The 14,880-nt window shown below is 47.1% G+C and overlaps 1 protein-coding gene across 3 annotated transcripts in view; it reads right to left on the minus strand.

Moving 5' to 3' along the window:
• Mb21d2 (Mab-21 domain containing 2) overlaps positions 1-14,880 on the minus strand; it is a 103,537-nt gene that overhangs the window by 14,860 nt on the left and 73,797 nt on the right. The window contains exon 1 of one of the 3 annotated variants that reach the window (XM_006522117.1): positions 13,062-13,158. The exons of the other annotated variants lie outside the window; for them this stretch is intronic. Within the exon in view, the coding sequence (XP_006522180.1) occupies positions 13,062-13,095 (34 nt within the window). The 5' untranslated portion in view covers positions 13,096-13,158. Of the gene's footprint in view, positions 1-13,061; positions 13,159-14,880 lie in introns of those variants that run through there. 3 annotated transcript variants of the gene reach the window in all.

The raw sequence follows: 14,880 nt of genomic DNA on the forward strand, positions 1-14,880 counted from the left end.
ACATAAATCTGTTCACAACGTGCCGGGTCAATGAACAACACCGACTTTTAGCATTAGTGGAACATGTGGTGTTTTGTTTTATTTTTTTTAATATATTAATTTATTTTCTATTCAATCCCTTCCCTTCCCTTAGGGGGTTGCATGAGCCCGTCTGGCTTGTGCCAAGTGGTGGTGCTGTCGAACTTGTTAAGATCTGACTTGCTGGGCCTGCCCCTAAACTATCTGCTTTGGCAGGCCTGGATAATTTGCATTTCCAGTAATTTCCCAGGTGGCCGAGGCTGCCAGTCAAGGACCACACACACTCGGAAGCACCAGGGAAGAGCGAGCGCAACCACGGAGTTTAGCATCAACTCTGTGGCTGACAGAGAGCAGAAGAAGAACAAAGCCCTTAGGCCGTAATCCTAACCTCTCAGCCATTCACCATGACAAGGGCACGCTTGGCCAGCCGTTCCCTCCTCGACTCTTTCTGTACAGATGAACAATAACTAGAGATGAGGTCGCATGAGGGTCGAAGAAGGAAGGGGATAAATTAAGACTCAAAAATAATGAGATGACTCCCTGCAAGAAGAAACAATCAGGGCAACGGCTCAAATAGTCCTTCCTTCTCAGCACTGGGGGTAGGAGGGGGCATGAGGGATTCAAGGACATCCTCTTATTTAGGAAGTCAGCCCTATCTCAGAAGGAGGAGGAGGGGGGGAGGGGGAGGAGGGGGAGGATGAGGGGGAGGAAGAAGAAGAAGAAGAAGAGGAGGAGGAGGAGGAGGAGCAGGAGGAGGAGGAGGAGGAGAAGGAGCAGGAGCAGGAGGAGGAGGAGGAGGAGAAGGAGGAGGAGGAGGAGTGGAAAGAGGAGGGTGGGAGGGAAGGAATGAGGGGACAGATGGAGGGAAGAAAAGAGGCCCATGACCTCAATAGACTGATAAAGATCTGAGAGTTCTTAGCTGTGTTCTGCCCGCTAACTCTACTTAGCAAAACTGCTGCACCTGATTTCCTATCTAAAATCATGCCCTGGTCCTTAGACCAGCACTGGAGCAGGGAACGGTACATCTTCTTACCTGGGGCCAAGAACAAGGCGCTTCCATCCTGCTTCAAGAGAGCGCCCAACAGAGGCCTGAGGACCACTAGCCTTCTCTCCCATACGACAGCATGGACCAGTCACGGGCATCAGGCGAGCCCAGCTCCTGACTCCTTCACAAGCTCCTTGAGTACTTAAATCCAGCTGGCTTCACAGCAGTGATGGTTACTGCTGAACACGCCACATCTGTCATCATTAGGCAGGTACCCCAGAGTCGGGCGCCATCAATTCAGTTGTCAAATGTTTGACATCCTGTCTCTTAACTGCCTGGTGCGGGGTCTTCCCTACAGAGCCCATTGTTGTGTGTCCCTGTCACAACCAGCTCAGGCATCACGTCACACCACGGATAACAGCATGGCCTCCTAATTGGCCTCTCCTCCCATCAAAGGGGCTTCCTGAGGACACGTGCAGTCACCTCGGCAGCCTGCACCAAGTTCTCTGGCAGTGCCCCATCCTTGGAGCCAAGACTGCCCACGTTTAGGCCAATCTCCCTTCAATGCTGGTCTTAGATGGCCCCTTATGTTCTCCGTGAGCTTCTGTCCCAGAAAGGATTCCCCAAAATCCTCCACCAATCGAACACTGGTTTGGATATCCAACCTCCCAGTGCGCCCCCACCCCTGCACTCTCGTTTGTAGTTTGTGTTTGGCCCATGTCCTTACCTACAGGAAGGATGCTAACTCTACCCGCCTTAAAAGTGTTTGCCTCCTAGCGGTTCACGGCTGCACGCGGGCACGCCCCTTTCCTCTCTGCACAGTATTCTGCTTAGGGTGGTAGTTTACGAGACTCACACTGTGACTTATACAAAACCATGAATTTCAGCAGGACGGAGACTTCTGCTTCGTGTTCCCTTGTGTTCTTAAGTGTTGGGGGTCACTGTGTTCCACGAACAGCCTGTCTTGATACATGAGCTGGCGTGTATAGGGCTGGTGAGCCGGAGAGTTACAGTAACACACTTCAAATACTGTTCTTTCATATATAGCTTTCTCGAAATGCTAATATTTTGTAAACTAAGTAGTAACAGTAAGCAAAATGCACTCAAGCGTAGCAGAACACAGCACCCCAGAGAGGGCTAAGGTCTCCCTAGCCAGACTGCAAGTGACACTCAAGGAACTGAGTCTCCACTGCACGCTGTGGCTTTACTGACTTTTATCCTTGTCACCAAATTCCAACATCAACTTCTTAATCTTTTTTTCCTACAACCATTAGGGTATGATATTGTGCATGCGTGCCTGTATATGTCTCTATCTGTGTGTGTGTGTGTGTGTGTGTGTGTGTGTGTGTCTATCTGTGTCTGTGTGTCTGTATGTGTATGTCTGTGTACTAAAGACAGGACCATAGTATGCAATTGTGCCTGGGCTGGGAACTCACTGCTTTGACCAGGTTGGCCTTGAACTTACAGAGATTCAACTGTGTCTGCCTCCTGAACCTTCAACCAGTTTTTAAAGGTTGAATATAGGTTTAAAGGCCTCTGTTGGACTGATATTTATTTCTTAGTATGACTAAGTTTTCTGGTCCTAAGTTCTAGCCATTTGGGATGATGACCCTGACCCCATCTTTCTAGCAAATTGCACCTTTCTAGGAAATTGCCCCTGACTACACTCTACACAGCCAGGGACAGAAGGCAGGCCATCTTTTTTCACTGAGTGATTGTAGGGCTCCTCGAGGAAATTCCCTTGCCTGTGTGTCCTGTGGAGTAGTTGGTGGTGGAGACCAAACCTCTCCACTAGAAGCTGTAGCTTCCAGAGACTAGGATCTAGAGATGGACAGACTAACCTAAGTTGAAGGGTCTCAGAGTGGCTTGGGTTGTCCTGGATAGGGCAGTTCCTTTGAAGAGTGCGGGAGCCCCACCCCAGGCTCCCGAAGAAGGCCTGTGAGAGGAGACAAAAGGGGGAAAGCGGGTTGTGGGGGAGCTTCTGTGTACTTCCTATGGCTCAAGCATGTTACAGGCCATCTGACATAGTGAATACCAAAGTCTCATGTTGGACTCCAGCTTTAAGAAACTCAGACTTGGGGCTGGTGAGATGGCTCAGAGGTTAAGAGCACTGACGGCTTTCCCAGAGGTACTGAGTTCAAATCCTAGCAACCACTTGGTGGCTCACAGCCATCTCTAATGGGATCTGATGCCCTCTTCTGGTATGTCTGAAGACAGCTACAGTGTACTCACACCTATAAAATAGATAAATCTTTAAATACAGATTTAAAGAAAGGATTTTAGAAAAGAAAAGGCTTAGTGGTTATGGAGTTTACCTACAGAGTTCTGAATCCAGAACACTGCAGTACATTTTCCAAACAGTGCCCAGAGGCAGGCCTCCCATGGGCCCAGCTGAGTGAGAGCGGATGCTGAAGGTAAAGTTCAAGGAGAGATGCGGAGCACCTGACCCACTCCTCACAGCTTTAGATGGCAGGCATCCTCCTAGGTTTGCGTTAGAAGTCAGATGGCTCCTTCCCTCCCTCCTTCCTTCCTTGCTTCCTTCCTTCCCTCGGAGGTGGGGAGGGTAAGAAGGGTGTGTGTTTTGTTTTCAGAGAAATCAGTTTGCAAGTCACTGCACCATACTAAGCTGCCTATTTCCCAATTCTGCCTGAGGCTGGCCTTCAGCAGAAAACAGAATCAGGGCTTACAAAAAGATCTACCCTATGCAGAGCTCCGGAGGGGCCTCAATTCCCTACCTCTCTCTGATCATTTCTGAGCTTTCTAGAAAGGCTTTCTTTTGCTCGGCTTTCCTCCTTTGCTAAACCATTCGTAGGACATCCAGACATCCCAAGGCAGGTAAGGAGCTTGGGCAGGGCCACCCCTGAGAGCACAGCAGCAGGGAGGCAGGCCCTTCTTCAGCCAGTGCCGTACAGACAAGCCCAGGGTCCAAAGCAAGACACCTGGGCCTTTCCCTAGCCTGCCAGGACTGGTGTCACCTCCCCTACACGCCTCTGTTTCTTTAACGGCAAATTAACTGACTATGCTAAATGGTGTGTCATGTTCTCTGACTTTCAACAGTCTATGAATAAAAAATGTGCCTGTGTTAAGAGAAACAGAGGGAGAAGCTATGGTTGAAAACACACACACACACACACACACACACACACACACACACACACACACTGCTCTTCCAGAGGGAGCCAAGTTCAGTTCCCTGCATCCATGCTGGCAGCTCACAACCACCTGTAAACCCAACTCCAGAGGATCTGACACACTTCTTGGAGCTACACAGGTACCTGCACACAGGTGCACACATCTACACAGAGACATAGACACATGGTTGAAAATAAAATCTTCAAAACATAGTAATTTGGTCAGGTTGATTGGCACAGGTCAGGAGGCTGGCAAGAGGGGTTTCTGGTTCAAGGCCTGCCTGGGCATTTTAGTGTGAGTCTGTCTCAAAACGTAAGTGAAAGAAGAGTTATGGGACAAAGCTCACTGCTAGAGAACTTGCCTGCTCAATGCAAAGTCCACACTCCACACCTAGGGCCGAAACAGGAAACACCAAGTAAGGAGAGAGTGTGTAAACAAGGCTAGCAAGTTGCTGGTGAAGGTAGAGCTTCAAAAAGATGATATTAAAAAAGCGGCTCTTTGTGTCTTGAGACATGGTGGGTGATTAAGTAGTTATGATTTAACTGATACAGACTCAGTGGCTTAAAAAGTCACCCCCACCATGATAAATACACATGACAGCTTTGCATATGGAAGAGTATATTACAACTTACCCAGTGTGTTAGTCTATTCAAATAAATACATTAATTAATTATTCTCGGTGTGCAGCTTGAACCTCATATCCCCAGCTCTAAGTGGACAGGGACCTTCCTCTACTTTAAAAGCCCATTAAACAAGAACAATGGTAAAAGGAGGAGGAGGAAGAGGAGGAGGAGGAGGAGGAGGAGGAGGAGGAGGAGGAGGAGGAGGAGGAGGAGGAGGAGGAGGGGAAGACTCCTGCCAAAGTTCAAGTGGAAAACAAGTTCAGTTCCCAGCCACACACTCATTTCTTTCCTAAGACTAATTTTGTTGAATTTTCAATAAAAAAAAAAAAAACAACGCAATAATTAACAATGTATTTGTAGACATAAAGCTCCAGACTCAAGTGCCCGACCCTTCAGTCAGGTTACTTCTCTAAAATCCATAAGTGCTAATGAACACACTGTAAAACACAAAGCAAAGCCGTCTGAATGCTGCTGTATAACTTATGCAAGATGAACAGAGCTGACCTAATGGCCCCGTGACTCCTGACAATGTGGATGGTTAAGTTCAGCCTGCTCCGAAAGACGTTCAAAGTTCAACATCCAGAGACAAGGCCCCGTGTCGGGGCGGGAAGAGGATACGTTGAAAGTTTCTTGAAAAGTGGTTAAAAAAGAAAATGATGGGCACTGGAATTATAGCCATCTTAGGGCAGTGAAGCCTATGACACCTTACCCTTCTGGTATTGATGGTCGCCTCAGCTAGATGATGCAAGGATGCTGATAAAAGTGAGCACATCTCTAATAGCATCCCTCCACCATCCTGCCCCAGGCTGCCCCTGCAAAGCAGACCCTTCTCTAAGCAGCTCCTTTGTTTTTATTTGCACATATGAAGAGCAGGGGCCATGTCCCACCTCCACCACCTGCTGTTCACTCCACAACCCACTTGACGAAGAATAAGTTTCATAACACAAATCCCCCAAATAACAACACACATATATCTCTCTGCATGCTGCTGCTGCCTCCAGAGATTTCCGTCACTGTCCATCCATTCCCGAATTCCTGCTGACCATCGACTTAGGGCCCAGGGTATTTTTATATTGCTGTTGTCTTCATGGCATCCCGGTTAATGTGAAGAAATGGGTCACAGGAGGCTAAATGATCACCCAAGCTACACCCTCTGGGGATTCTGTGTTAGACCGTCAAGTGTCCAACTCCAAAGCCAGCGCTGGCTCACAAGCATCTCACGTGGGCCTGTGGTGTGAACTTCCTTCCCTGCCTCCCCACTCCTCACTGCCATTCTCACAACCCCACGGAAGCCCTAGGAGACGAGCTGCCCAAGCTTTTACACGCCAGGGGTCCCCAAAGAAAAGAAGCTGGAACCCAATGGCAAGCAAGTCGTTTAAACCTACAGAAAGAAATTTTTTTAAAGATTAATTTTCTGGTTTTTGTCCCCCTTGTCTTGTCTTAGATTCTACCAAGGTCACAATTAACAAAGTGGGGATTGTCTCTTGGAGTTGAAAGTGCTAACTGCCATTTAATACCCCAAATGGGGTCAACTCGAGTGTCACACTCTTGCAGCAGAAGAGAGCAACCCGCCCTTGTGAGAGAGTTGTGTGGAATAAGAACCCAGTATCTGAAGATTAACTGGGTTCCAGGAGGGACATCAGCTAAGAGGCAAGAGGACAGGAGAGGCAGGCAGGAGGCGCTGAGCACCACCGAGATGCCTGGGTGGCTTTGTTTCTCTCCTCTTCCTCTCCTTTCCTCACATGGAGCCTCTAATCCTCCATACCAGGGTAATATGGTATTATTAAGTCACTTGCCAAACAGTGTCTGCTGTGAGTCTAGGCACCACAGGCAATGATTTTACAAGGGAGTATGATCTGATTGTAAACCTTATCCTAACAGACTAAACAGCCACGGCGAGGGATGGGGGCTGTGGACAGTGAAGTCCAGTGTGTAGAAGGCGCTTTCACAGTGATGGAGACCACAGAGGCTAAAAGAAGGAGAGGTATACATCTGTGATGAAGAGCAGCCTACCCTACGGAGTCAGTGCTTCTCCTGCGGCTATGGGGAGCCCCATAGGGCTTATGGCTTTTGCTTTTTTAAGGGTAAACTCTGAAGGGATGAGTTCAACACTACCATTTGCCCCCAGAGCATCTTGTCTGATGACTTTACACTAAAGACCATGGGGAAGCTGAAGGCCACACAGCTCGTAAGTGTTCGAAGTATATGATCTGGTTTTTTTATTTTGATTTCATAGGGGATTACAGTCCAGAGATTGAGTGAATCTCAGGAGCGACTTTGAACTTTGGACTTTTAAACATTGCTGAGACTGTGATAGACCATGGAGACTTTTGAAGTTGGACTGAGTGTTCTGCATTACACTATAGAGTTATGTTCCCCACAGACTCATATGCTTGAAGAAACTTCTGGGAGTCAGGGAATGGAATGTGGTGATTTGAATACGCTTGGCCCAAGGAGTGGCGCTATTAGGAGGTGTGGCCTTGTTGGAAGAAATGCATCATGGTAGAGGGTGGGCTTTCAGGTCCTATGCTTAAGCTCCGCCCAGTGCGGAAGAGACCCTCCTGCAGGTTGCCTATAGGAGACACTCTCTTCTGGTCGCCCTTGGATCAAGATGTAGAACTCTTGGCTCTTCCACCACTATGTCTGCCTGGATGCTGCCATGCTTCCTGCCATAATGATAATGAACCGCTGAACCTGTAAGCCAGTCCCAATTAAATGCTGTCCTTTATAAGAGTTGCCTTGGTCATGGTGTCTCTTTACAGCAATAAAATGCTAAGTAAGACAGTGCCGGAGCCAGGAGTAGATCATGGTCCTTTTAATTCCTCAGCCAGGACTCCAATACTTTGAGTCAACTGATAAAATACTGAGCTGACAGACTGTACCTGTCAAAGTTCTAAGTCTTCTCATGGCAGTCTGGCCACCAAACTGATGACAATATCCAGCTGACTTCTGTTTTCCACAAGTCTCTGTCCAGCAGATATGATCGCGTGGAATAATGCAACAGAAGTCATTTAGTCATATCTGACACATTATAAGTACACATTCAAAATTAAAGTCAATTTTCATATCTGAATTTCAAAACTGAATACACTAAACTTTCCAAATGGCTTGAACAAAACACATTTAAAAATAAAATCAAGATTACTTTGAAATCCTCTTTAGAACAGGTTTAAGCTGAAATGAATCTGGCTTACTTTCAAACCATCAAATAGGTATGGTTGCACAGTCCTATAATCACAACTACTTACAGAGATGAAGCACAAAGATCACTGAGCCAAATTCAAGGCTAGCTTGGGCAACATAACCACCTTCTCATAAAACAACAACAACAAAAAAATAACGCACACAGAGCCAAGCAGGTGTCACACACACTTTTAATCCCAGCACTCAGGAGGCAGAGGGCCGTGGATCTGAGACTTCAAGGCCAGCCTCCTCTACAGAGTAAGACCCTGCCTCAAGCAAAGTAAAATAAGATAAGCAAACAATGAATAAATAAGTGCTACATAATCTCCAAAAACAGCTAGCCAACACCAAGTTCCTACCGGCTGCATCTCCCAGCATGCCGAAAACCACTTCTCCAAGTCACCACTGCCCAAGGGCAGCTCAGACAGGAAAAGAGTACTCAGGATGCCCTGGACTCCAGACACAGCTATGATGCAAATGGTCAATGTAAAAAGTCCAGTGCAGGGGAGCGGGGAGGGAGCTTGGGAGGGGGATCCTGAAGAGATGGCTCAGAGCTTAAGAGCACTGACTGCTCTTCCAGAGGTTTTGAGTTCAATTCCCAGCCACCACATGGTGGCTCACAAATATTTGTAATGGGATCTGATGCCCTCTTCTGGTGTGTCTGAAGACAGTGACAGTGTAGTTATATTAAATCAATCAATCAATCAATCAAAAAAATCTTTAAAAGTCTACTGCCCTTGCTCATCTGTTTTCTTAAAGGAGAAGTGGTAGGCTGAAGGGGATGACTCAGGGGGTAGAGGTGCTTGCTGCCAAGTCTAATGACCCAAGTTCGATCCCATGAATCCACATGGTAGGAGAGAATAGACGCCTGTGAGTTTTCTTCCTGCCTCATGTGCACCATCGCCCTTCCATATGTGTGCATTTGTTTGTACGTATGTACATACATACATACATACACACACACACACATTAAATAAGGATTTAAAAAACACACCTGGTGTCTATGAATAAAACAGACTTGTGAAGAAAATTAAAGCAAAATTATAAGCCCTAAAAATAAGCCCTGCTTCTTTTCTCCTGGGGACATCCCATTGACAGCTGAATGACCTTTCTACGAAGACAAGGTCACCCTAACACGTCTCCGTTCATGGTCAGCAGGGATTTGGCTTTGTGAGCAAAAAGGAGAGGAGAGGAAATCTCTTGTCAGGATGTATCCGGATTTACTGCAAGAGTTTTGGATGTGAGAATAAACTCAGATCAAAGCGCGACTTTACTCCCGAAGACTTCATCCTTTAAAGCGACATGAATCTTCACACTTGAGCCTCCGTGAACATCTGATTTGCCAGATTTAAAACAAACAAAAACCAAAAACCAAAACCAAAACAAATGACTAAAGGAGGCTGGAAGAAGTCCTCAAGTAGTCTTGAAGCACAAATTAGAAGCTGGCTGATAATAGAGACAACAGTGCTTCCTCTAGGCTGGTGAGAATCCAGAGGTAGAGCTCTCTCCAACTGAGGTCCACCCCAGCCCAAATTGGCTCAGAGAGAAACAAGATCTCACATCTGTGGATATCAGTTACCTCATATGAACGAGGAGAACAGAAAACCTGTCATTGAATCGTTTAGTGTAATGGTTTGATTAAAAATGGGTGATTCCATAAAGGTGTGATGAAGTTCACTTGTGGCCCGCGGCCTCTATGGAAGAAGGGAAATATGAAATTATATGAGTAAGGTTTTCCATTTAAATGTTTTAATCCTTGCATGTCAGATCGGCATCAACTCTGTTCTCTCCAGCCTCTGTATGGCATCCTTTTTCTCTCCATGTATGTTCTCATGCCAGCCATCATCCATGGTTTTGGGTACACTCACAATCTTCCCCATACTGAAAACAGCTCTGAGAGCCTGCAAGGCACACAGCGGTCCCCAGGTCAGTCAGGACAGTAAGCAGCTTCCTCCGGGCCTCCATCCTGCCCTGAGCCCTCTAGCACACCCCTCAGCTCCCCTGTCTTCCCATCTCCCTGCTAGAACGGCAGCTCTGGAGAGGGACGCCGGGGGACGCTTCCAGATGGTCACCTCCTTCATTTCTGGCACATCATACACTTGTTGAACGAACGCGGAGCTGGATGTTGTGCAAAACAGAAGCCCATGAGGGCGTGCAGATTGTCTCGGGCAGATTCTTATGCCACGGAAGGGGGAGGGGAAAAAGAAACACAGCTTGGAAGAGACCTTAAAGATCGCTTTCCAGAAGCCAAGGAGTCTTGGCACGGTGCCCCATTTAACATAAAAGAACATTTCACAAAACATATGAAAGAATATTCGGCAAAAGCAACACTTTCTCCTGAGGATCAAGACTCCAGACCACTCAACGGGCAAGCAGAATTAATATTTCACAAGTCTAATTTTATTTGGCTTTTATTAGTGGCTTCAAATATGTCCACTCATTACCTACTGGTGTCATGTTTCCCGGGCCCAATTACTTAGTATGCAGATGAGGCCAGAGTCTCCCCTCCCTCTCTGTTTCTCTAGCCTTTCAATGTTCATTAGTACCTCCAACAGAAGGCAGAGGAAACGAAACTCCAATTTATCAATGTCAACTGTTGAACCAGCAAATTGCATCCGTCCCGCCCCCACATGGAAGTGTTTGGACAATTCTGAATCAACAAGATGTTGGCAGCTGTGTTCCTATGGTTCAGTAATTGCATTGTTTCCTACTGTGCTCTATGGGTTGTGAAATGAATTTATTAAATAACCCACACAAAGAGAGCGTGCCGGGGGCTGGAGGAAGCGGCTCCAGAATGGTGCTGGGATCTCGCCCTCATCGTCTCCCACAACGGCCAGTCGTCTTGGCTCCAGTTTCTTTAATTAGCAGGCTCGAAAACTATTCAAGAAGATAGCAATTCTGCTTTGGCCAGTAGGGAAATCTTTGCCACCTAAAACAGCAGGTGCTTTCTTGCCCACATAGAGCTTTAACACACAGATCTTCTGCAGCCTTGAAAATAGCATACTTACTCTCAAGCTCAGATTCCTCCCTTTAAGTACAGAAAAATATGACATGCAGCGGTCCGAGGAGCCAGATAGGACTTGTTAGAAGCCGAAGTCTAACTGATCGCTGACTACTGGAAGGTGAAGGTTAGAAAGCAAAACCGAGTCAAGGCGCACAGCACGTGGGCACAAGATGCAAAAGAGGAGCCGGTTCTATTGTCTTAGGTATATTTGAGAGTTGACGCTTTGCTAGGTGTCTCTGCATTAGCGCTAGCTGTTGCTGTGCAAATCTGACACACAATTGTGTAACTGGAGGGTTTTTTTCTCAAGGGAGGAGGGAAGAATTACTTAGAATACTATCACAGCTGTAAAGAAAAGGTCTTGCTCCTTGTAAGAATCAACCATAAAACTAGTGAGGTTGGATTCACACCCATAAGCATTCACTAATAATACCTACAGGTACCGCAATCGCAATGGCTCTGGCCATGACTGCTGGCAGATAATGTTCCTGGGCTTAGGACCGCTCAGGTTTAAAAAAAAAAAAGATGACAATGCTAAACTAAGATGTGTGTCATAAAGAGCCCAGTGTGGTCACACCAGGAGTGTACCCTCACTGTACTTAAAACCCCCAGAGACTGGAGGGGAGGAGTCAGCATGGCTCACGGAATGTTCATCAAGAATTGGAGTGAGCAGTGAAAGAATCAGGTGGTGAAACGAATCCACATCACCCTGACTCTCGGGTGCTCTGTATTACAAGAAGCCGGTGTGAAGCCTTAGCTGTTTCCTGGCCTACTGGCAGCCACCTACAGGGCACTCCTCTGAAAACATGAATGATTCCGCTTTGCTTCCCCCCACCCCTTAATAAAGGCAAAATGGTGCGTGTACACACAATGATGAGACGATGTGTCCTGGGGGGGGGGGGGTGTTATCAGCTGGATAACAAATCCGCTTCATTTTCTAATGAGGACACCCAAATCCATGGGCAGGTGAACAATCTGATGGGTGCTGGGGTTGAACACAGGCGAGGAGGGAGGGTGGACACTTGACTTGCACCTAGAATGTCCCCTGAAGAAGCAAGGCTCCAGTCTACTCCAGGACTGGGCCAGGGAAGCCTGGGTTCCTGGTCATGAGGATGCTAAGATGCGTCATTTCCTCGCAGGAGGGAGGGAATGAAATGGAGAATTTCTATTGTCTCTCACACTTCTCTTCCTGCCTTTTGTAGTCAACGTCCTTCTTAAGACTCAGGCAACCTCCTATCTCATTTGTGGGGATAACTTTGGGATTTTCTGAATAAAATCTAAATGGAACACTGGGTAACCTTGCTTGGCTGCCTTCTTCTGTTTAGCATGACATTTGTAAGTTTCATCCGCCTCAATTCATCAAAGCTACTTTTTTTTTTTCACTGCTGAGCAGTGACCCGTTGTATGCATATAACACAATCTATCTGTTCACCACTTTCAAGTGTCTTGCCATTTTGAATAAAGCTGTTGTAAATGTTCGTGTGCAGGCCTTTGTGTAGCTGCTAGAAATTGCATCCATCTCTGGTAAATTCTTGGGAGTGTAACTGGTATGGTAACCCAGCATGAATGCATTAACTTATTTTTTTTAACACGGTGTCACATTCGTTTTCAAAGTGGCTACAGTATTTTGCATTCCTGCCAGGCACGTATGTACTCTCTGGCTAATGTTCAGTAGAGTACCGCACTAAATGACTGTTGTGTCACTGAAAGTAACTGTTCCTTCCGTCTATGGGATGAATTTTCTACAGTGGAGACCCTAGGCAGTGCAGATCCACACCCACCTTCACGGCACCAAGGACACATGCAAAGCAGACGCTGGACTCAATGCTGAGAGCCATCCTAGCTTTGGTATTGTTCCTCCAAATCACTAGATGTGAAAACAGGATTCCCCCTGCACTGAATGAAGAGCCCGCCATGTTTTCTGTTTGCTTCACAGGTCCAGAGTTTGCTCTCACCAGGCATAGTGTTCACTTCCCTGTTCTATTACACAGGGCTGGACGTTTGTGCTTACACACGAGCAGAGTGGTACAGAGAGACCAAACAGACACCGCTCCATTCTTGTGGCATTCAGTATGCTCCCCTTAAGAGATGTGTTAAGCACACGGGAGAGAAGGCTTACCGGAGGCAAGAAAAGCAGGTTCCCTGGCCAGCATTTCGGCTTCTATGTGGGGAGCGGGTGTGGCGGCAGTCCCAAAGGCGCCAGGGACTGCAGCTAAGTCATATGACTTGCACCTGACTTCCTCATATAAGACACAAACATCTTGAGTGCTGCGCAGGTGTACCAGGATACAGGTGAATCCAATTTGGTGGAGATTTGCCCCTGCTGCCCTGATTAGCTGAAGCTGCGTGCCTGGTGAGGTGGCGTGGCCTGCTGTGCGTGGATGGGAACTGAGAGTATATAAGAGTGAGAGGCCCGGGTTAGAGGGAGGATTATTATTCGAGAGAGGATTACTATTAGTGGGGGAGATATAAAAACAAGGGAGATATATAAACAAGGGAGATATAAACAGGGGAGATATAAAAACAAGGGAGATATAAACACGGGAGATATAAACAAGGGAGATATAGAGAAAGAAGAAATAGGACTGAATAAACGTGTGCAGAAGGATCCTGTTGCAGCGTCGTTCTTCCTGGCCAGTTGGGCGAACGCGGGTAACAGTTGGTGCTGAGACCCGGGACGGGACGAGAAGACCTAGGACGAGAAGACCTGGGACGAGAAAACCTGGGAAAAGAAACATCTTCAGGCATGAGTGAAGACCCCCTGCTACAGGGAGGATTCAGAACTGCATAACGGGGAAGAAGGGGTTAATGAAGTGTTCCTGTAAAACAGACTGTTGAGAAGGATCCGGCGTGGATTCAGAACTCTTCACCTGGGGAACGGTACTGATGAAGAGAAAGAAGAAAGATGAAGACTGAATAAACTGCTGTTAGAAGGACTGGTGGTCGCGTCGTTCTTGCTGGTCGAGAGCGGGCGCGACAATTGGTGGCCCGTACGGGGAACCGACTCCCCCACCGAGTTCAGAACTTTCAGCAATCAGTGGTTGCCGGCAGGGTAAGTTCACGGTGAGTGAAACTTGCGACCCCAGGAGTTTGGAAAGGACCTCGGATAAAATAGAGGTGAGCATAAAGTTGCCAGGAAGTAGGCACAAAGTAACCCAGGAGTTTGGGAAGGACCTCGGATAAAATAGAGGCAAGCATAAAGTTGCCAGGAAGCAGGCACAAGGTAACGAAAGGTTCCCGGCTTTGGGACAAGTTAAGGTTCCCGGTTTGGGGACAAGTTAAGGAACTATGATAACCTCAGTGTAGTGATCAATAGATCCTCGCTGTGTAGTTATGCTTTTTTCTTCCATTGACCCTTTGTGGGTAGGTCTGATAGTTTTGGTCTTGTTTGTTCTGATATATGGACTCTGTTACTGTTTGAAACTGTGTGTAAAGGTAGTCAAGACAGGTCAGAAAATCCTTATAGAGCAACAAGAAAGTATGTCGGAAGAGAAGGGCTTAAAAAGAAAAAGGAAAAAGAAAGGAGACACAGTGTTATCATGTGGTCAGGAAGGACGAAATAAAAGAGCTGAGGTGGAGGAGGAAGGCGAATTAGCTTTTGCTCCCCCTCCCTATGCCTCCTCATCAGCCATCTATGGGCAGACCTTCTGTCCGGAGGTCTGGAAAGAGGATAGATTCTCCTTGCTGGGATGTTCTATTTTCACCGACCAAGCAGGGCAGAGATATCATGAGCCTCTAGATTTCAAAGTAGTCGGAAATTTGGCTGAGTCCCTGCGGACATACGGCCTAAGTGCTTCCTATAGTGTGGCTCAAGTAGAGGCCTTGAATAGACACTGCATGACGCTGTCCGATTGGGCAGGCTTGGTGAAGGCATGCCTTTCACCTGGGCAGTATTTAGATTGGAAAGCCTTTCTTATCGAATTTACAAACGAACAGGC

The sequence above is a fragment of the Mus musculus genome, chromosome 16, assembly GCF_000001635.26.
Source record: "Mus musculus strain C57BL/6J chromosome 16, GRCm38.p6 C57BL/6J".
Taxonomy (NCBI): Eukaryota; Metazoa; Chordata; class Mammalia; order Rodentia; family Muridae; genus Mus; species Mus musculus.